The 23,612-nt window shown below is 42.7% G+C and overlaps 1 protein-coding gene across 2 annotated transcripts in view; it reads left to right on the top strand.

Moving 5' to 3' along the window:
- Nucleotides 1-870: 870 nt before the first annotated feature.
- LOC110528043 (ethanolamine kinase 1) overlaps nucleotides 871-23,612 on the top strand; it is a 36,253-nt gene continuing 13,511 nt past the window's right edge. The window contains exons 1-5 of one of the 2 annotated variants that reach the window (XM_036983602.1): nucleotides 871-1,369; nucleotides 13,591-13,728; nucleotides 13,956-14,077; nucleotides 16,467-16,607; nucleotides 19,391-19,533. In XM_036983602.1, the coding sequence (XP_036839497.1) occupies nucleotides 1,166-1,369; nucleotides 13,591-13,728; nucleotides 13,956-14,077; nucleotides 16,467-16,607; nucleotides 19,391-19,533 (748 nt within the window). In that variant the 5' untranslated portion in view covers nucleotides 871-1,165. The remainder of the gene's footprint in view (nucleotides 1,370-13,590; nucleotides 13,729-13,955; nucleotides 14,078-16,466; nucleotides 16,608-19,390; nucleotides 19,534-23,612) is intronic. The other variant, XM_021609827.2, reaches the window with a different exon arrangement.

The following is a 23,612-nucleotide window of genomic DNA, read 5'->3' as shown; positions in this document are numbered from 1 at the left end:
CATTTTGATCTGATTGTCAAAAAAGTTTGTGGAAAAAGTAAGGGGTCTGAATACATTCCAAATGCACTGTAAATACAGGAAAATCTATTTCTTATTGCACTGGGCATTTAAAGTATATATAATTATTGTGTGTATATATCTGTGATTGATTTAGTGATTGTAAAGGGGTTGATAACAATTTCTGTCTCCGGACTTAAAACTAATTGAAGATGACAGTTGATAAGCGCAGATGAAGGATATCAAGGATCTGGAAGGATTCTATATGAAGGAATGTTCTGAGATCTTTATCAATGTGTTCTCATATAACATTTTAGAAAAAGGTTCATTGCGCGTATCCTCGCAAGGTGAGGTATTAAAAGGAATTGAAAACAGGGGTGTCAATAATTTTGACTCCTACCTTTTTTTAACAAAATCTCTTTCTCTAAACAATTGCTTTAGTATAAAATAATATGAATTCCCAATTTTTGGCATATAATTCAGCTCAGTATTTGCTAAATCTTTATTAAGGGTGTCAATAATTTCAGACCCCATTGTATATTGAATGCAATAACATTGCTTGCACTGGTAATCGCCTGGTTTTTGCATTACAACACTGACACCCACTGGATGAAATTGGGGGCGCCCCGCACCAAATTATGTCTAGTGCCTGTGACTACTCAATAAGCCTAAAATGTTGTGCAAAAACAATGACATGTGAGGGCTTTCTGATCCAAAGTAGGTCCTCATTCAAGGTTATAAATGTTGCCCCTCATGTTATTTAATAAGGACTCATTGTATATGATTGGAAACCATAGCGCTGAAGAAGACTCTCTGGTGCTCTTCGGCTCCACTCGGACAAACTCGGCTTAAAAAGTGTGCGTGCTCCCCGTCCGCGGGTTGGAGTGCTGTCGTCACACAAATCTTTGGTTGTCATTCTCCGAGCCCACCGGTGTGCGTGTCGAGCATCGGATGATTTCACGAGGGCGGTGCCAAGTCGGAGGAAATCGTGTCGTGGACTGACCGGCTCCTGAGAAGACCGAAGAGGATCTCACCGGTAGTTGCATCTTCTTCATCAGCGCCGTTGCTTTTCACACCGACAAGCCCCTGGTTTAGCTAGCTCATTTGCTAACCAACGTTAGCCGTTTATACCAACCAGCTCATAAAACAACTGTTAGCTATTTTTTTTATGTCCCGAATTCCAGAAATATCTGTTAATTATTCGAAACGGAAAATTAACCACATTATGGAGACTGAGATACACGTGCCTGTTGGGTCGCCGGTAATTCGAAAATTCCCGATTTTCGTGGAGGAAAATAATGTAACGGATGGAGCAATGAAGCTGATAAAGCAGCTTCGGCCAGCGTGGGACATGAACCATGTCAAGACCAAGGTAAGGTTGACAATTCTCCACTGAATGATGCGCCAATGGTCCAACATCACTAGTTGACTAGCTAGCTAAAGTTAGCATAGCTATCAGACCAGTCCCTTGATATATTCCTCGCCTTGTGCATACATTTTATCATTGGCTTCTCTTGCATTTAGTTTGCAGTTAGGTATTCAAGCTGAGATGAAAGTTAGTGGTGTTAGCTAGCTAACGTTAGCTTGGTTGCGCCCTGGGAGTAGTAGTAACTAACTAACTAACCACTGATGGATTCTTAGGTCGAATGAATAAGACATTTTCGTGTCAGTCTTCAGTGCTCCATAGATATATTGATATAAATGTCATATGTCTCTCGCTCTTTCAAGACGTGACGTATTTAAAAGAGACCGTTACAGCAAATATAGCTATTGATAACTAACCCCTTTTGTCTGTGTTTACAGAAAGTGTGTGTGGATGAAATGTGTCCAGTAATCTGTATTTGTCAGTGACCAGCTGGCAATGACGTGAGTGTCAGGCAGCATTGATGACGTTAACATTAGACAGCAGAAATAGAGCCTGGCTGTATGTATTTGCTCAAAGCCCCTATCTAATTTACATTTTCCACTGCCCTGATAGCTTCTTGTAAATACAGGCACCTTGAAAGCTGTCCACTCAGATAAGATGGACATGGCAGTGGCAACGCTGTGTGTCTGGAGGATTACAAGATCCTGTGAGAGTCACCCATGGTCTGATGACCACTTCATATCCCCATCCTAATTGCCTCACTCCTGACCCCAGACACACACCTAATTTTGAATTCACACAAGACACACCAAACCCCCAACTGCATAGGCACACAAACACGCCTCACTCTTATCTCCATACAAACTGGAATTGATGTCCATTGATAGACCTAGCTAGGCCTATTTATTACCCTGTTTGTGTGAATTACTCTGACCCTGCCATGTTAAGGGTTCCTGTCAGTCATTCGGGGAAATGCATTATTCATTGGCACTAAGCAGTAGGTAGGCCTGCTATCGGGTGACGCTCGTCTCCTGCCCAAATGTCAGCAGTTTTATGGCAATGTGTTGACATGTGAGATATATGACATATGCTACCAAGTCTCACGTCAGAATTAGATGTTCATCCATGTTTATAACGTCAAATGTACAAGTTGTTCCAAACGTCAAATTTCAAAGTATTTAAGGCTAAAGTTAGGCATGAACTCCAAATGGTTAACATAACGGTTAAGGTTAGGCTTAAAATAAACATATCAAAAACAAATTTCTATTGCTGGATTTTAATTTGCGACCTTTGGAATCAGAGGCAGATGCTTACGCTCATCCGCCATCTCTGTCCACAAGTTAAACTTACTTGAAGGTAACAGCACTCAATGTTGCCGCTAGTGGCCGGTTTCCACGTCAGCTCCTGACGTCCTCAGACATGGATGAAGTTGAATACTGACTTGTATCACAGGTGACCTGGATGGAGATATGATGATGACACTAATGATACATGACACACTGGTTTCATTGGGGCCTTGCTAGTGAGAGTAACTTCCCACTCCTCTTCTAGTGCTGACAAATCTAACTCCCCAGTCATTCTGGGTTGTTTTGTACATTGAGGCCAGAATGTGACTGTCCCCGCTGGATATTTACGTGTGTGTGCCTAACCTAATCTGGGCTGGTCACCCCTTTTGCCCTGTAACTGAGATCGTGACACTGTTGACCGCCCGACACAGCTTTTCTCAATGGGAGCCACCCAAACGGGCTTTGTCTGCCTGCCTTTGTCCCTTTAACCCACACAGCCCTGTGCCAGCACAGCCCAATACAGCTGCCCCCCCAGGCATGGGCACATGCCAACTCTGAGAAAGAGAGAGGAGAAATTGAGAGAGAGAGAGAGAGCTGGAGGACAGATGGAGAGGGAGACAGATACGGAGGGAGGCAGAATGAGTCCAACGTATACGGAGACTGGGAGAAACTGGAGGGGGGGGGGGGGTTACTGGAACACAACTGACCTGACTGAGCCACCTGGACATGAAGGGGCGGGGGGCTTTCAGTTACTGTAAATATCTAGTGTCAAGTCCAGTCCCAAACATCCAGCCCTCTATCCCTGAAAACACCAGATGCTGCCAACACCAACAGCCAGTCACACCCCATTCCAATTATTTGAGCTTACAGCTGCTTATTATCACACGTTAATGCCATGTGGCCTTCTGCCTTACTCTGATGTGGGCGTGCAAGAGCTATTTAGTCACTTTTTATGTTCGATAAATGGCCTCAATGGCTAGAAACTTTGTTTCATTTGACCCAAAGCTTTTAAGCTTAGCCACAATAAAGTAATAGCCTACTAAGATATGCAGACGTTCTTTGAATGAGAACAAAACATGTCACCTAAAAGTATAATGTTTGCTAGTAGTTACCTCCGTTGTGTACCTCCACAGGCTTTATTACCTGTGACATGTGGAGCAACACACCACACACACACTGGTGCAGGATGATCACAGGTTTTAGTGGTGCATTGTGTTCTGGGTATGTGTAGACGGTCACGAGATAAATAATTCATTCATAAAGGCAGTGTGTGTGGTCGTGACATGGTGCCAGTGTGCCCATCTCTCTAGTCAACCATGCCAGGAATGCCAGCTATGTTGTGGTGGGTGGCCAGAGAGAGGGCCAGTGTCTATAAGGCTAGTCTCTCTGTGGTCTGTTTAGCTGTCAAATCACTCGTCAGGGATTGTCCACATTCCAGTGAACTTAAATATGGTCAGTTATTAGCTATTGGGTGCATCTCAATGGTGTGAACTGTTTGTAAAGGGAAGGAAAATATAAAAGAAAGCCACACTTGACTAGAGACTACAGATGCAGACCATGGGTTCCCATGTGTTACTTTCTCCCCCAACAGTAATCATTGAATGATGTGGCTGTCACTGATAATGCAAACAGCTGGGCCATTCCACCTCAAAAAGCACAAGAAAGAGGATTTCCACACCCACAATCTCTGTGTTCTGTTAGAGAAGATTAGCATTCCTGCAAAATTATTTTGTTGAAATATAATTAGATCTTTGAGACATTACGCTAATTGATTGCACCCAAATTGGCTATTTTAATTTCTAGGATTTATATAATATTCAATAATTATAGTACCGAACATCCGATTTGAAGCAAACTTTTTTCTAACAAAGAGAAAGCCACCCACAGACCCCCCAACACCAATCCCACCCCAACAACAAGTATATAGTATCACTTCCTCTCTGGGATATATGTGGGACACTATCCAGAGCGCCAAATTCAAAGAAATTACTATAAAAATCTAACTTTTATTAAATCACACATGCGAGATAGCAAATTAAAGCTACACTTGTTGTGAATCCAGCCAACGTGTCAGATTTCAAAAAGGCTTTTCGGCGAAAGCAATCGATGCTATTATCTGAGGATAGCCGCAGAAATAAAAATATAGTTATATGCCTTACCTTTGACAAGCTTCTTTTGTTGGCACTCCAACATGTCCCATAAACATCACAAATGGTCCTTTTGTTTGATTTAATACCGTAGATATATATGCAAAATGTCAATTTATTTGGCGCATTTGATCCAGAAAAACACTGGTTCCAACTTGAGCAACGTGACTACAAAATATCTCAAAAGTTACCTGTAAACTTTGCCAAAACATTTCAAACTACTTTTGTAATACAACTTTAGGTATTTTTTAAAATGTAAATAATCGATAAAATTGAAGACTGGATGATCTGTTTTCAATACAGGAGTAAAACAAACTGTAGCATGCTTTCTGGTCACGCTCCTCTAACAGTACACTTCAAGTGACCCTCGTTCAAGATGGCCGTACTTCTTCATTACACAAAGGAAAAACCTCAACCAATTTCTGAAGACTGTTGACATCCAGTGGAAGCGATAGGAACTGCAAGAAGGTCCCTTAGAAATCTGGATTCCCAATGAAATCCCATTGAAAAGAGTGACCTCAACAACAACAATCTGGATGGTTTGTCCTTGGGGTTTTGCCTGCTAAATTAATTATGTTACACTCACAGACATGATTCAAACAGTTTTAGAAACTTCAGAGTGTTTTCTATCCAAATCTACTAATAATATACAGATCTTATCTTCTGGGGATGAGTAGCAGGCTGTTGAATTTGGGCATGCATTTCATCCAGATGTGGAAATACTGCCCCCTGTCACCAAGAAAAGTTAACAAGGAGTATGGCGCTGCGTATTGTTTCATCCTATGTAATGTATTCTCTTTATTTCAACAAAATAATGTTTCTGGAATGCTTATCTTCTGTTTCTAATTACAGAAATGATTTCAGAACAATCTGAGATGGTGGGTGTCATGGCTTGCTGAAATGACATGGAATGACCCTTCTTCCTTGTCTGGGAGAAGTTAAACAAGTAACCTACCTGTAAAGCCCTTGCCCTTTGGCCCAGTTGTTAAGCTCCAGTGTAACCCAGAATACTGTTACTGGGCAATTGCAAGGGGTTCCACGTGATCAGGTGTGCTTGCGGTCTCAATTAAATACAGTAGGCTATAGCCTATGCACGGGCGCAGAAGCACAGGGCAGTTATCTTTCCAAGGAAATGTACTTCCTAAATCGGATTACGCTATAGTATACTTCATTACCTAGAAATTAATATTGATCATCTGTATTTGTCTCTGTCTGAAAATCATCCCACTCCTAAAAAGTATTCTATAAAGTGCAAGACTCTCCAACTGCTTTCTTCAAACTATGTGTAGTCTGTTGGCTGATATGCCCAGTAATACCAATAGCCAAATAAAATGGGCCATGTGAGAATCTGGTAATTTAACCTATTTCTTAGGTTTTTTAAATGTTTTATATACACTGCTCAAAAAAATGAAGGGAACACTAAAATAATACATCCTAGATCTGAATGAATGAAATATTCTTATTAAATACTTTTTTCTTTACATAGTTGAATGTGCTGACAACAAAATCACAAAAATAATTATCAATGGAAGTCAAATTTATCAACCCATGGATGTCTGGATTTGGAGTGACACTCAAAATTAAAGTGGAAAACCACACTACAGACGGATCCAACTTTGATGTAATGTCCTTAAAACAAGTCAAAATGAGGCTCAGTAGTGTGTGTGGCCTCCACGTGCCTGTATGACAACGCCTGGGCATGCTCCTGATGAGGTGGCGGATGGTCTCCTGAGGGATCTCCTCCCAGACCTGGACTAAAGCATCCGCCAACTCCTGGACAGTCTGTTGGTGGTTGGAGCGAGACATGATGTGCTCAATTGGATTCAGGTCTGGGGAACGGGCGGGCCAGTCCATAGCATCAATGTCTTCCTCTTGCAGGAACTGCTGACACACTCCAGCCACATGAGGTCTAGCATTGTCTTGCATTAGGAGGAACCCATGTCCAACTGCACCAGCATATGGTCTCACAAGGGGTCTGAGGATCTCATCTCGGTACCTAATGGCAGTCAGGCTACCTCTGGCGAGCACATGGAGGGCTGTGCGTCCCCGCAAAGAAATGCCACACCAAGACTGACCCACCGCCAAACCGGTCATGCTGGAGGATGTTGTAGGCAGCAGAACGTTCTCCACGGCGTCTCCAGACTCTGTCACGTCGTGCTCAGTGTGAACCTGCTTTCATCTGTGAAGAGCACAGGGCGCCAGTGTCAAATTTGCCAATCTTGGTGTTCTCTGGCAAATGAAAAACGTCCTGCACGGTGTTGGGCTGTAAGCACAACCCCCACCTGTGGACGTCGGGCCCTCATACCACCCTCATGGAGTCTGTTTCTGACCGTTTGAGCAGACACATGCACATTTGTGGCCTGCTGGAGGTCATTTTGGAGGTCATTTTGGGTTGTTGCCCTCCTACGGCCTCCTCGACGTCTCCTGATGTACTGGCCTGTCTCCTGGTAGCGTCTCCATGCTCTGGACACTACGCTGACAGGCACAGCAAACCTTCTTGCCACAGCTCGCATTGATGTGCCATCCTGGATGAGCTGCACTACCTGAGCCACTTGTGTGGGTTGTAGACTCCGTCTCATGCTACCACTAGAGTGAAAGCACCGCCAGCATTCAAAAGTGACCAAAACATCAGCCAGGAAGCATAGGAACTGAGAAGTGGTCTGTGGTCCCCACCTGCAGAACCACTCCATTATTGGGGGTGTCTTGCTAATTGCCTATAATTTCCACCTGTTGTCTATTCCATTTGCACCACAGACTGTCCAGGAGTTGGCGGATGCTTTAGTCCAGGTCTGGGAGGAGATCCCTCAGGAGACCATCCGCCACCTCATCAGGAGCATGCCCAGGCGTTGTCATACAGGCACGTGGAGGCCACACACACTACTGAGCCTCATTTTGACTTGTTTTAAGGACATTACATCAAAGTTGGATCAGTCTGTAGTGTGGTTTTCCACTTTAATTTTGAGTGTCACTCCAAATCCAGACCTCCATGGGTTGATAAATTTGATTTCCATTGATCATTTTTGTGTGATTTTGTTGTCAGCACATTCAACTATGTAAAGAAAAAAGTATTTTAATAAGAACATTTCATTCATTCAGATCTAGGATGTGTTATTTTAGTGTTCCCTTTATTTTTTTGAGCAGTATATATTCAATGTGCTGGACAAAATTGAGACTATGGTTATGAAGTTGGAGCTCTTCTCTGTCTGCATTAACAAGGACAACACACAGGTCTTTCCATTTTATTATTATTTTTGTGTGCAAATGAACTCAAGTTTACGACAATGTCAAATGTGGTTTTGCGAAGCACCTGAGTGAGGTACGTAGGTACTTTCCCCAAACGGATGACCCAAACAACTGGATTCGTTATCCCTTTCATGCCCTGCCTCCAGTCCACTTACCAATATCTGAACAAGAGAGCCTCATTGAAATTGCAACAAGCGGTTCTGTGAAAATTGAATTTAATCAGAAGCCACTGCCAGATTTCTGGATTGGGCTGTGCTCAGAGTATCCTGCCTTGGAAAATCTCGCTGTTAAGACACTGATGCCTTTGCAAACACATACCTATGTGAGAGTGGATTCTCGTCCTCAATAACATGAAAACGAAATACAGGCGCAGACTGAGACTCTCCAATACAACATTGCAGAGTTATGTGCATCCTTTCAAGCAGCTTTCTGTTTCGATTGGGTTATTTTGCCTAAAATCCATTAGGCCTAACTATAAAAAATAAACAAATGTAAACTCTGCATCTCTGCCCAGCCTGGCAAAAGTGGCCAAAAGGGTGTTTAGCATTCCCAGTGGCTCTGCAAGTGTAGAGAGGATATTCTCCACTGCTGACCTGCTCTCCAGACACCATCACATTAGCCTGAAGACAAAGACTGGCCAAACGCCTGTTTCTAAAAATGTATTCTAAAAATAAATTCAAAGGCTCCAAGTAATTTTTCATTTTAATTTGTATTTAATTAAAAAGTCACAGCCTATATTTGAAATGTATAGACTGTAATGATTTAATACAAAAAAATGGTTTAAATGCTGAGAGCTTCATGTCCCTACCAGCTTATTGTCGCACTCGCAAATGCTTCACAACGTATTTCTTTGTAGGCTATAGCCTTGAAGTAATATGGCCTAAATAATTCCTTTTCATTCCTTCTTAGGATCCCTGTCAACTTCTGACCTATTTAGTGTTTATATGCTGTTCAATATGACATGTAGCATATTTGAAAGGATGTGCATTCACCTTTTTCATGTTTATTCAAATAATTTTAATTATGTAACCTTTATTTAACTAGGCAAGTCAGTTAAGAACAAATTCTTATTTACATTGACAGCCTACCCCGGCCAAACCAGGACAACGCTGGGCCAATTGTGCGCCGCCCTATGGGACTCCCAACGGCCGGATGTGGTACAGCCTGGATTTGTAGTGATGCCTTTTGCCCTGAGACGCAGTGCCTTAGACCTTTGCGCCACTCGGGAGCACGCTCGTTTGGTTTCAATACTTCAAAACCAAATGGTAGGTCCAGGAAGTCACAAAAATAGATGGTTGTTTGTTAAATTGGGATTTTTAAAAAAATGAATGGAGCGAATTTGGAGCGAAGCGGTTTTTAGCAGAGTGGTTGGAATGGACCTGGAGGGTCCAGCCTCTCAACTCCTTTCACATACTGTCGAGAAGGAACCTGCTAGTAAGCATGTCATTGGACGGTGTATACCATGTGTATCCTGTACATACTGTATTAGTAATGAAACTTGTGACTACTATGATTTCCCATTGTGGCCAATTGAATTGCAGTCATTCTGTTACTGATTTTTCGGTCACTAACCAGGTTTCTATCCTCAGGTTTTATGCAAGTAAACTCATACCTTTATAAATAAAATAAATAAAAACAAGACAGCTGTCATGGAAACAGGAAGTTTTGGTACAATTTTACAAATGCCAACAGATCATTTGCTTGTTTGCCTTTATGCAGAAATATTAATATAATAACCATCATATCGAAGTAAATTTGGGAATTAAATAAGTTATGATGAACTTCACAGGGTGGTGAAAGTGCACTGTGATCTTGATGCTCCTTTCCAATAATTTGAGGGTCTTATTCTGTTGACATGATGATCGATGCTTGACTGACGTTTGACAAATAAATATTCTGGCTCTTCTCCATAATAACCTCATCATGTAGACTATACCCTCACAGCCTACCTGCACTGTATCTGTGAGCTCCATAATAACCTCACCATGTAGACTATACCCTCACAGCCTACCTGCACTGTATCTGTGAGCTCCATAATAACCTCACCATGTAGACTATACCCTCACAGCCTACCTGCACTGTATCTGTGAGCTCCATAATAACCTCACCATGTAGACTATACCCTCACAGCCTACCTGCACTGTATCTGTGAGCTCCATAATAACCTCACCATGTAGACTATACCCTCACAGCCTACCTGCACTGTATCTGTGAGCTCCATAATAACCTCACCATGTAGACTATACCCTCACAGCCTACCTGCACTGTATCTGTGAGCTCCATAATAACCTCACCATGTAGACTATACCCTCACAGCCTACCTGCACTGTATCTGTGAGCTCCATAATAACCTCACCATGTAGACTATACCCTCACAGCCTACCTGCACTGTATCTGTGAGCTCCATAATAACCTCATCATGTAGACTATACCCTCACAGCCTACCTGCACTGTATCTGTGAGCTCCATAATAACCTCACCATGTAGACTATACCCTCGCAGCCTACCTGCACTGTATCTGTGAGCTCCATAATAACCTCACCATGTAGACTATACCCTCACAGCCTACCTGCACTGTATCTGTGAGCTCCATAATATCCTCACCATGTAGACTATACCCTCACAGCCTACCTGCACTGTATCTGTGAGCTCCATAATAACCTCATCATGTAGACTATACCCTCACAGCCTACCTGCACTGTATCTGTGATCTCCATAATAACCTCACCATGTAGACTATACCCTCACAGCCTACCTGCACTGTATCTGTGAGCTCCATAACAACCTCACCATGTAGACTATACCCTCAACCTACCTGCACTGTATCTGTGAGCTCCATAATAACCTCATGTAGACTGTACCCTCACAGCCTACCTGCACTGGATCTCTGAGCTCCATATTAACCTCACCATGTAGACTATACCCTCAACCTACCTGCACTGTATCTGTGAGCTCCATAATAACCTCATGTAGACTATACCCTCACAGCCTACCTGCACTGGATCTCTGAGCTCCATAATAACCTCACGATGTAGACTATACCCTCAACCTACCTGCACTGTATCTGTGAGCTCCATAATAACCTCATGTAGACTATACCCTCACAGCCTACCTGCACTGGATCTCTGAGCTCCATAATAACCTCACCATGTAGACTATACCCTCACAGCCTACCTGCACTGTATCTGTGAGCTCCATAACAACCTCTACCATGTAGACTATACCCTCAACCTACCTGCACTGTATCTGTGAGCTCCAAAAATAACCTCATGTAGACTATACCCTCACAGCCTACCTGCACTGGATCTCTGAGCTCCATAATAACCTCACCATGTAGACTATACCCTCACAGCCTACCTGCACTGTATCTGTGAGCTCCATAATAACCTCACCATGTAGACTATACCCTCACAGCCTACCTGCACTGTATCTGTGAGCTCCATAATAACCTCAACATGTAGACTATACCCTCACAGCCTACCTGCACTGTATCTGTGAGCTCCATAATAACCTCATCATGTAGACTATACCCTCACAGCCTACCTGCACTGTATCTGTGAGCTCCATAATAACCTCACCATGTAGACTATACCCTTGCAGCCTACCTGCACTGTATCTGTGAGCTCCATAATAACCTCACCATGTAGACTATACCCTCACAGCCTACCTGCACTGTATCTGTGAGCTCCATAATATCCTCACCATGTAGACTATACCCTCACAGCCTACCTGCACTGTATCTGTGAGCTCCATAATAACCTCATCATGTAGACTATACCCTCACAGCCTACCTGCACTGTATCTGTGATCTCCATAATAACCTCACCATGTAGACTATACCCTCACAGCCTACCTGCACTGTATCTGTGAGCTCCATAACAACCTCACCATGTAGACTATACCCTCAACCTACCTGCACTGTATCTTCGAGCTCCATAATAACCTCATGTAGACTATACCCTCACAGCCTACCTGCACTGGATCTCTGAGCTCCATATTAACCTCACCATGTAGACTATACCCTCAACCTACCTGCACTGTATCTGTGAGCTCCATAATAACCTCATGTAGACTATACCCTCACAGCCTACCTGCACTGGATCTCTGAGCTCCATAATAACCTCACCATGTAGACTATACCCTCACAGCCTACCTGCACTGTATCTGTGAGCTCCATAACAACCTCTACCATGTAGACTATACCCTCAACCTACCTGCACTGTATCTGTGAGCTCCATAATAACCTCATGTAGACTATACCCTCACAGCCTACCTGCACTGTATCTGTGAGCTCCATAATAACCTCACCATGTAGACTATACCCTCACAGCCTACCTGCACTGGATCTCTGAGCTCCATAATAACCTCACGATGTAGACTATACCCTCACAAGCATACCTGCAAAAAAAATGCCATGGAAACATATTGCACTTTAGAATTTTGATTTGGTACATGGAAAAGTACATTTTGTGTGCACTAGGTTATCACGCAATTTTAAAAAAATGTATCTGCAAAAAGTCAATTTGGTGGAAACACCATTAGTGGGAAAATGCACATATCATCTTTGTCTGGATTCTTGAATTTGCATCAATCTGTTGCCAATTGAATGGGAACCTAGTTTCTGTTATCAATTTTGGTATGTGTGATTTTTAATCACTTAATACTTTTGTGTATGAATTATTATCAGTATAAACTAACTAATTGGTAGATCGACCTTAACTTGTTACTTCTGTGAACTTTCATAATCCTCCCTCATGAGGGAGAGAAATGATAAAATCTGAATGCTGTGTGGGTTTTGGTAACAATCACAAGACAATATTTCTTAAACTTACAGAAGGCAAATCATTTCTGCACAACTAAATATACATTTTGATATTACTTGGCAGGGGCCTTCAACATTGTATTTTTATGTATTTCTAATATTTTAAGACTTTTTCTAGTTGATGTTTTTAAGACCCCTTTGCGATCTGTGTAACCAGAAATCAAAGCCTTTGCTTATTCCTAATAATAATAACTTATTATTATTTTATTATTATTATTATTAGGATGAAAAATGGTTGAAAAACATATACCTTCATTTCCCCAAAATATAGACTCTTAACTCATTTGACACCAAATTTGATATACTCTGACAAACTTCACATTGATGCTCATGGGTCCTTTTACATGGACATGACCTACTGTTTCTGCTTTCTCAGCTCAGGAGAAAGTCAGACCTTCTTTTAGGAATTCACTGTTGTGACTTAACCTTCTCATGGTCATCTAGGCCTATGCTTTCTGATATGATTCCTGACAAGGACAGGCTTGTGCCTCATTATCTAGTGACAGTAAACTAGAGTAAACCCAATTTAACGATGGGATAATCTCAATTGCATACTCCTTGTGTCCTTTCATATCCAATGGGTTTTGAGGACATGAGGAGTATCCAGTTGAAATTCTCCCAGAATCTCTCCCTCCCAGTCCCTCTTTCCAGACCTTCACTGGTGATTTTTCTTTTTAAATGTTTTTTATTCTGTATTAAACTCTGTCTCTCCCCTTCTTCCTCTCTCAGCTCTTCACTGATGGGACCACTAATAAGCTGGTTGGTTGTTATGTGGAGGCGAGTCCAGAAGACGTGGTTCTGGTACGTGTGTATGGGAACAAGACGGAGCTGATTGTCGACCGAGACAACGAGCTCAAGAGCTTCCAGGTGCGTACACACGTTCTCTAACACACACCCTTCACAGTTCACACACTTGACACTTCAGAGCTTTCAGGTGCTTCACTAGAGGACATCTATGTAAATCAAACACCAGATTCTTCAGGAAGTGCATCTACACTGGTAGCCAAGTTCAACTCCCTGTGCATGGACCCATGTTTAGGCTATTTCCTGGTCTGTCTTAGGCCACCTGTGTCTAATAATTTGTGTGTTCCTAGGTGCTGCATGCTAACGGCTGCGCGCCGCGGCTCTACTGCACCTTCCAGAATGGCCTTTGCTACGAGTTCATGCAGGGGGACGCCCTCGGAACACAGGACGTCAGGGATCCAACCATACTCAGGTGAGAACATGGTGCAGTCCAACAGGGACCCCTCCCTACTCAGGTGTGATGGTATAGGTGAGGTGTGGAGGTGCCTGTTAAACGGATGAGGGACAATGTTATTCGAAAACCCTCTTCAAGCTGATCCTGATATCTGTCTAGCCTGCAGGTAAGGCAGGCTTTGATTTGTACACCCTCAATTTCAACACCCTCAAACTCCTGCAGGAGTGTATAGTACACACCACTGTGTACTGCTCATTCAGGTCCTTTCTCTCTCCAGCTCTTTCCAGGAAACCAGTATAGGAGAGCATCTTCAATGCTCTAACCTTGAGTTAGTGTGATACATGTTTTTCATCCATGGTCACACTAACTGTTCTGCTGGGTTTATGGGTTAGTTTGAGTGAGATGTTACGGTCAGGACTTTGTTTACAGCAGACTGAACACGGCAGCACATGGTGCAGTGCTCCTCTGTTCTACCAGCAGACAGTGCTGAGCCAACAAAATGTAGCAAGCTAGCCTTTGATAAGTATACTACAGCCAGATCTGTGTAAGTGTCTACAGTCGTGGCCAAAAGTTTTGAGAATGACACATATGAATTTCCACAAAGGTTGCTGCTTCAGTGTCTTTAGATATTTTTGTCAGATGTGACTATGGAATACTGAAGTATAATTTCAAGCATTTCATAAGTGTCAACGGCTTTTATTGACAATTACATGAAGTTGATGCAAAGAGTCAATATTTGCAGTGTAGTCCCTTCTTTTTCAAGACCTTTGCAATCCACCCTGGCATGCTGTCAATTAACTTCTGGGCCACATCCTGACTGATGGCAGCCCATTCTTGCATAATCAATGCTTGGAGTTTGTCATAATTTGTGGGGTTTTGTTTGTCCACCCGCCTCTTGAGGATTGACCACAAGTTCTCAATTGGATAGAGGCCTGGGGAGTTTCCTGGCCATGGACCCAAAATATCAATGTTTTGTTCCCCGAGCCACTTTGCTATCACTTTTGCCTTATGACAAGGTGCTCCATCATGCTGGAAAAGGCATTGTTCGTCACCAAACTGTTCCTGGATGGTTGGGAGAAGTTGCTCTCGGAGGATGTGTTGATACCATTCTTTATTCATGGCTGTGTTCTTAGGCAAAATTGTGAGTGAGCCCACTCCCTTGGCTTAGAAGCAACGCCACACATGAATGGTCTCAGGATGCTTTACTGTTGGCATGACACAGGACTGATGGTAGCGCTGACCTTGTCTTCTCCGGACAAGCTTTTTTACGGATGCCCCAAACAATCGGAAAGGGGATTCATCAGAGAAAATGACTTTACCCCAGTCCTCAGCAGTCCAAACCCTGTACCTTTTGCAGAATATCAGTCTGTCCCTGAGGTTTTCCCTGAAGATAAGTGGCTTCTTTGCTGCCCTTCTTGACACCAGGCCATCCTCAAATTCTTTGCCTCACTGTGCGTGCAGATGCACTCACACCTGCCTGCTGCCATTCCTGAGCAAGCTCTGTACTGGTGGTGCCCCGATCCTGCAGCTGAATCAACTTTAGGAGACGGTCCTGGCGCTTGCTGGCCTTTCTTGGGCGCCCTGAAGCCTTCTTCACAACAATTGAACCGCTCTCCTTGAAGTTCTTGATGATCCGATAAATGGTTGATTTAGGTGCAATCTTACTGGCAGCAATATCCTTGCCTGTGAAGCCCTTTTTGTGCAAAGCAATGATGACTGCACATGTTTCCTTACAGGTAACCATGGTTGACAGAGGAAGAACAATGACTCCAAGCACCACCCTCCTTTTGAAGCTTCCAGTCTGTTATTCAAACTCAATCAGCATGACGGAGTGATCTCCACCCTTGTCCTCGTCAACACTCACACCTGTGTTAACGAGAAAATCACTGACATGATGTCAGCTGGTCCGTTTGTGGCAGGGCTGAAATGCAGTGGAAATGTTTTTTGGGGATTCGGTTAATTTGCATGGCAAAGAGGGACTTTGCAATTAATTGAAATTCATCTGATCACTCTTCATAACATTCTGGAGTATATGCAAATTGTCATCATAGAAACTGAGGCAGCAGACTTTGTGAAAATGTATATTTGTGTCATTCTCAAAACCTTTGGCCACGAATGTATACCATAGTAGACTACTGATGAGTCCAGAGAGACTGAGTCTCAAGACGGTCCTAAACCCTGTTATCACCATGGAACTAGAATTAGAGGTCAAGCAGTCAAGTTAATACATTATCAGAGAAGGATCCAGGACCCAACGGTTTGTAGTGGATATGAGTAATTTTGGATGAGCACATTGTATTTTATTTCATTCATCAGAACAAACATGTTTGCATGAAAGGTGAGTACTGGTATACTGTATTAAGTAGTGTGTAATATAGTGTCTAATAATGTGTATCTTCCTCCTTAGACTGATATCCAGGGAGATGGCTCATATCCATGCGATCCATGCACACAACGGCTGCATCCCCAAACCCAATCTGTGGATTAAGATGAGGAAATATTTCTCTCTGGTCGCTACAGAGTTCACCGACCAAGCCTCCAACACCAGGTAAGAGGACCCTGAAACGAGACACACACACACCACAACAGGTAACCTGAAAACACAGAAGCTAAAGAAACTAGACTGACACTGGCTCAGACACACTTTGACCCCTCTTACTCAGAAGGGTCTTTTCATAACCTGGTTTATTGTTCATACATACTCAGTCATCTGGGAGGATTACGCTTTATTCCCATGGTTATTAAGTCCTCTATACAGGCTCTTATATAAGTGTGATCATAACTACAGTGCAGGGTAGATGTGGATTAGGGAGCCAGAGGCATGCATTGGGATATCAGATGTTTGCATACCACTTACAGTTTATCAGCCTGCCTAGAATGCCTGGGTAATGTAGCACACTGTGTCATTCAGCTATCCTGCCTCCACTGTACACACAGTCCTAGTCACACTCACACAAACGTAGACTCAACAACTGTGCCCAGAGAAGAGAAGGCTTCTGCCTTCTTGAGGGTGGGCGCTGGTTGCGCAACTTGCTCCTATACCCAGCCAACAACAGAGATCCTGGGCAGGCAGGGAGGAGAGAGCTGGGTGAAACTCTTGGAAACTGGGAGCTCAGTAAGAGAGCAGTGGCCTGGGTGCAAATGGTCCTCAGTGGGGATATGCTATAGGGAGAAGCAGCAGTAGTATCATTTGGTGGTTGGTTACTAGTCATAGGGAATATTCCCAATAGTAGTAACTATTGCTGTACTACTAATGGAAGAAAGTTAGAAGTGGGAATCCCGGAATAGAGAGTTAACACAGTGGGAGTCGGTCAGTCCTCCCCCTTCCTTTCTACTCTGCCTCTTCAGGCTAACTCTGGATTAGCCCTTTAAGCCCATTACCACAGGAGAGTGGTCGCTCGATTGGCCGAGACAATCACCCTTGGAATGATCCCTTTCCTCTCAGCACTGCTCCTCTGGGCACTCTCAGGGTGAATACAGTACACACAAATGACCTTACTCTCTCTTACTCTCACGCAAACACACATACAGTACACACATACACACCAAGGTTTATGATAGGAAACAATGGCGCCGGAAAAGTGACCGGGAAGATTTGAATTTATCGGACATTTGAGAAATGTACCGGTCATCCATATGGATTGTGTGCGTTACCCATTAGGGTGTCCACCCACGCAGCCAGCGCCATCAATAAACTAGGGATATTTGCCAAATGGGCCACATTTACCTGTCCTTTAAAACAGCTTATAACAAATTACAAAAACACTTTTCTTGTGTTTCGATGTGTAGCATATGCAGAACGTTTATAGCGTTTTTGTTTTTTACTTTCCTAAAACAATAATTGTCCACCTCACGGTTCAGCTGTTGGAGATTTGCGCACTAAATGCATCAGGGCATTGCATTCATGATATTGATTCCAAAAAATGTGTGTGTGTATATTTAAGCTTAGGATCAGCCCCAGAAAGAGAGATCGCGATATAGGCGTACGGAAGGGGGCTAATATGTTAGTTTTCTATAAAAATATTTTTTTATAATGTTAGATTATAGGAGTGACACTGGTATGCCAAGAACATTCTACCTCAAGTTCAACTGTCGGAGTCAACTGTACACTGCCTTCATATCATACGCCTGCAACATAATAGGCTTATAGCCAGGGTAATATCAAAAGTAAATCAAGCAAAAGTAAATTAGGGTAAAAGTAAATCAGGGTAATAGTTCAAGTAAATCAAGCCATTGTTTATAGGGAAAATACGAGCAGGATATTGTATTGCGGCAAACACATTACAGTTGGAACTTTAATTTGGCCAAAGAAAATGGCTCAACAAAATGAAACAAAACACTTGCGAACGAACTGGTTTAAACCTTCACAATATTGAACAGGCTATATTGCAGCAATTACTAAAAGGGCTAGTGCTTAATGTACCCAAAAAATGACAGCAATAGGCTAATTATATTTATTTTACAACCGGCTTACTTATATACCGATCTTAATCTGAATACAGAGCACACAATCAAAAAGACAGGTCAAACTTAATTTAGCCAATAAATGTTTAAACAGAATGGGAAAAACACATTTAGCATATTTAAAGAACTGGTTTAGATTAATACAATGATAGTTATAATTAGTTATAACAATGAACGCCTACAATGATAGTTATAATTTGTTTTAGCATTATTATTACTCTGAAAACATTTTATAAAGTAAAGAAATTGCATCCTACTGTACCTGAATAGCGAGTTGCACACTAGCTTGCATTTTGCTGCGCCAACATTCTTGTTATCTTAGTTCACTACAATATTGAAACTTGTCCATACGGGGGAGATTCCCCTTCTAGACTTTTCACGATAGGCATACTCTTAACTTTAATTTTACGTCCGTGAAAAGGCCTCCATCTTCACAATCAACAGTAGCTCAACGCTCCTCTCTTGCTCTCTCTCTCTCCTCAGCAGCAAGCTCATTCATGTAAGACATCCCGCAAGGAGTGAGAGAATGGTGCTGATGTGCAAAATTGAGATGTATACACCTCTGGCTACAATTGTATTAGTTGGCTGCACTCCCTGTCTGATTTGAAACTCTACCCTTTTGAGAGAGACTAGTGTGTGTCTGTTTTTGTTCATTCTACAAAGTCCCATGTTCTGTTGGTCCAACAACACTGTATACACTTTGGTGAAAACTTGGCAAAGGTATTTCAGTCACTCTAAATAGGGCCAACTTACTGTTGTTTTTATTTAACAATGAACATGGTGTCCTCGACAACAGTCACAGGGAGGAAACGGAGTCACTGATGTTAGTCTGAAAATGTGGACTCCCCCCACCACCCCTCTCTCTAGGATCCAGCAGGAGGTGCCCAGCCAGGCGGTGTTGGAGCAGGAGATGGTGTGGATGAAGGAGCACTTGTCCAAGCTGGGCTCTCCTGTGGTGCTCTGTCACAACGACCTGCTCTGCAAGAACATCATCCACAACAGCAAAGAGGGTGAGTTGGTTACAGCAACATTAGAACATCATCCACAACAGCAAAGAGGGTGAGTTGGTTACAGCAACGTTAGAACATCATCCACAACAGCATTGAGGGTGAGTTGGTTACAGCAACGTTAGAACATCATCCACAACAGCAAAGAGGGTGAGTTGGTTACAGCAACGTTAGAACATCATCCACAACAGCAAAGAGGGTGAGTTGGTTACAGCAACGTTAGAACATAATCCACAACAGCAAAGAGGGTGAGTTGGTTACAGCAACGTTAGAACATCATCCACAACAGCAAAGAGGGTGAGTTGGTTACAGCAACGTTAGAACATCATCCACAACAGCAAAGAGGGTGAGGTGAGTTGGTTACAGCAACGTTAGAACATCATCCAGTCAAGGTCAAGGACCTCTATCACTGTATTTTTATAATTTTTGACAGTATTTGACAGTGTTTTGTTTTTGAATAATACAAATTCTAAATTTGAAAATTGAGTAGTGCATGAGGCTAGGGTGGCAATACAAACATTCTAAGTGATTTACATGGATCTCTCTCCATTCTGACTGTTTTACAGTGCATTCGGAAAGTTTTCACACCCCTTGGCTTTTTCCACATGTTGTTACGTTACAGCCTTATTCTAAAATTGATTAAATCGTTTTTTACTCATCAGTCTACACACAATACCCCATAATGACAAAGCAAAAACAGGTTTTTAGAAATTTTTAGCTAATGTATCATTAAAAAATTACCTTATTAACATGAGTATTCAGACTCTTTGCTATGAGACTCTAAATTGAGCTAAGCTTCATCCTGTTTCCACTCATTTTCCTTGAAGTTTCTACAACTTGATTGGAGTCCACCTGTGGTAAATACAAATCATGACCAATCAAATGAAAAGGCACACACCTGTCTATATAAGGTCCCACAGTTGATAGTGCATGTCAGAGCAAAAACCAAGCCATGAGGTCGAAGGAATTGTCCCAAGAGCCCCCGAGACAGGTTTATGTCGAGGCACCGATCTGGGGAAGGGTGCCAATTTATTATTTTTTTTGCAGCATTGAAGGTCGCCAAGAACACAGTGGCCTCCATCATTCTTAAATGGAAGAAGTTTGCAACCTCCAAGATTCTTCCTAGAGCTGGCCGCCCAGCCAAACTGAGCAATCGGGGGAGAAGGGCCTTGGTCAGGGAGGTGACCAAGAACCCGATTGTCACTTTGACAGAGCTCCAGAGTTCCTCTGTGGAGATGGTTGTCCTTCTTGAAGGTTCTCCCATCTCTGCAGCACTCCACCAATCAGGCCTTTTATGATAGTGGCCAGACCGAAGCCAATCTTCAGTAAAAGGCACATGACAGCCCGCTTGGAGTTTGCCAAAAGGCAAAGATTCTCTGGTCTGATTGAACTCTTTGACCTGAATACCAAGCGTCACGTCTGGAGAAAACCCCTACTGGGAGGCTAGTCAGTATCAAGGGAAAGATTAACTGGGCAAAGTACAGAGAGATCTTTGATGAAAACCTGCTCCAGAGAGCTCAGGACCTCAGATTGGGGCAAAGGTTCACCTTCCAACAGGACAACGACCCTGAGCACACAGCCAAGACAACCCAGGAGTGGCTTTGGGACAAGTCTCTGAATGTCCTTGAGTGGCCCAGCGAGATCCCAGACTTGAACCCGCTCAAACATCTCTGAAGAGACATGAAAATAGCTGTGCAGCAACACTCCCCATCCAACCTGACAGAGCTTGCGAGGTTCTGCAGAGAATGGGAGAAACTCCCCAAATACAGGTGTGCCAAGCTTGCAGCATCTTACCCAAGAAGAGTCGAGACTGTAGTTGTTGCCACAGGTGCTTCAACATGTTTTTATTTATTTATATATATATATATATATATATATATATATATATATGCAAACATTTCTAAAAACCTGTTTTTGCTTTGCAATTATAGGGTATTGTGTATAGATTGATGAGAGGGGGGTCAATTTTAATCAATTTTAGAACAAGGCTGTAAAGTAACAACATTTGGAAAAAGTAAAGGGGTCTGAATGCTTTCTGAATGCACTGTTCAATTAAACTTGAACCACATTTTTGGGGGGCATTTTCACCAATTTCTGCTTTTCCTGTGCTCATTTAAGATAATTTCCACACTGCCACATAGGACTGCACAATATTGGCTAAATATCTAGGCATTATTTTTAACCAAACGTTGCAGTTGTGATTTGCAATTTAGATCAAAACACTTGGGTGAACGGTTGGGATCATGAAAATAGAATGATTATAATGATATAGTTAAATTATATTAGTGGGCACTTTGAATACAGTGTTTGACATGGCAATGAATGAAAATGCCAGGGAGGAGTTATTGTAACAGGGTAGGAAACAGTGTTTGTCAGTGTTTCCTAGGGGATCCTATAATCTTTGGCTTCATTAAATTTCTCTTAGTTATTTCATGTAGCTAACACATTCATGCTTCGTCTAATCCTCTTTGGTTTCGAAGATACTGTTGCAAAAACAACATGCTGATTTAGGCCTGCATCATCATTGGTATCAGATTGGCTACGTTTGCTCTGACTCAGTTCATTTTATTAGCTAGCTAACGAGCTATTAGCATTAGTGGCTAACACGATTTAGCCACAAATTGTTAAGAAAATACAAACTAGCAGTTTACAGATGTAAGAAACAAACTAATAGTGTAATTATGGAACTCTAGTGGATTTATATTAACTCTTTAGAGCCCATAGCGGCCGCAAATGGCCTTGTTTTTCGAACAATACTATCTGTGTCAATATCGCAAAATGAACGTGCTATCAACCTGTTGTCGTATTCGCGTGGCTGTTGTCATCAACCAGAAACAGGGTATGCTGTCATTTTAATTTTTCAACGTTTAAAAAAAAAAAAAAATGTTGTTGCCGAAGTGGTCGACTTTTCACTGTGAAAAACGCTGTCTTTGTTGGTTACACACATCCTTGCACTTTGAAAGCGTAAACAGCAGATATATGTTTGATGCTGTGAAACTTGGGGAATAGCTCTCAGATTAGAAAGTCCTGTCATGATAACTTGGTTGGTACAGGTTAAAACAGCAGCGGTGGAGCTCAAATAATGTGGACCAAAAGTCAAACATTTAATTCCAAAATCATGGGCAATAATATGTAGCTGGTCCCCCCCTTTGCTGCTATAACGGCCTCCACTCTTCTGGGAAGGCTTTCAGCTAGATGTTGGAACATTACTGCGGGACTTGCTTTCATTCAGCCACGAGCATTAGTGAGGTTGGGCACTGATGTTGAGCGATTAGGCCTGGCTCACAGTCGGCGTTCCAATTCATCCCAAATGTGTTCGATGGGTTTGAGGTCAGGGCTCTGTGCAAATCAAATTTATTTATATAGCCCTTCGTACATCAGCTGATATCAACTGCTGTACAGAAACCCAGCCTAAAATCCCAAACAGCAAGCAATGCAGGTGTAGAAGCACAGTGGCTAGGAAAAACTCCCTAGAAGGGCCAAAACCTAGGAAGAAACCTAGAGAGGAACCAGGCTATGTGAGGTGGCCAGTCCTCTTCTGGCTGTGCCGGGTGGAAAGGCCAGTCAAGTTCTTCCACATGGACCTCGCTTTGTGCAAGGGGACATTGTCATGCTGAAACAGGAAAGGGCCTTCTGAAACTGTTGCCACAAAGTTGGAAGCACAGAATTGCCTAGAATGTCAGTGTATGCTGTAGCATTAAGATTCACCGGAACTAAGGGGACTAGCCCGAACCATTATTCCTCCTCTGCCAAACTTTACAGTTGGCACTGTGCATTGAGGCAGGCAGCGTTACATCCGCCAAACCCAGATTCATCTGTCGGACTGCCAGATCGTGAAGCGTGATTCTTCACTCCATAGAACGCGTTTCCACTGCTCCAGAGTCCAATGGAGGCAATCTTTACACCACTCCAGCCGACACTTGGCATTGCACATGGTGATCTTAGGCTTGTTTGCGGCTGTTCTGCCATGGGCACCCTTTTCATGAAGCTCCCAATGAACAGTTCATTTTGAAATAGTCTCTGAATTGTTGTTTACATTGACATTGACAACTATTCTTACTTGTGTAATAATCAAATAGCCT

Source organism: Oncorhynchus mykiss, chromosome 7 (genome assembly GCF_013265735.2).
Source record: "Oncorhynchus mykiss isolate Arlee chromosome 7, USDA_OmykA_1.1, whole genome shotgun sequence".
NCBI classification, from domain to species: Eukaryota; Metazoa; Chordata; class Actinopteri; order Salmoniformes; family Salmonidae; genus Oncorhynchus; species Oncorhynchus mykiss.
This window is presented reverse-complemented; position numbering and strand designations above follow the sequence as displayed.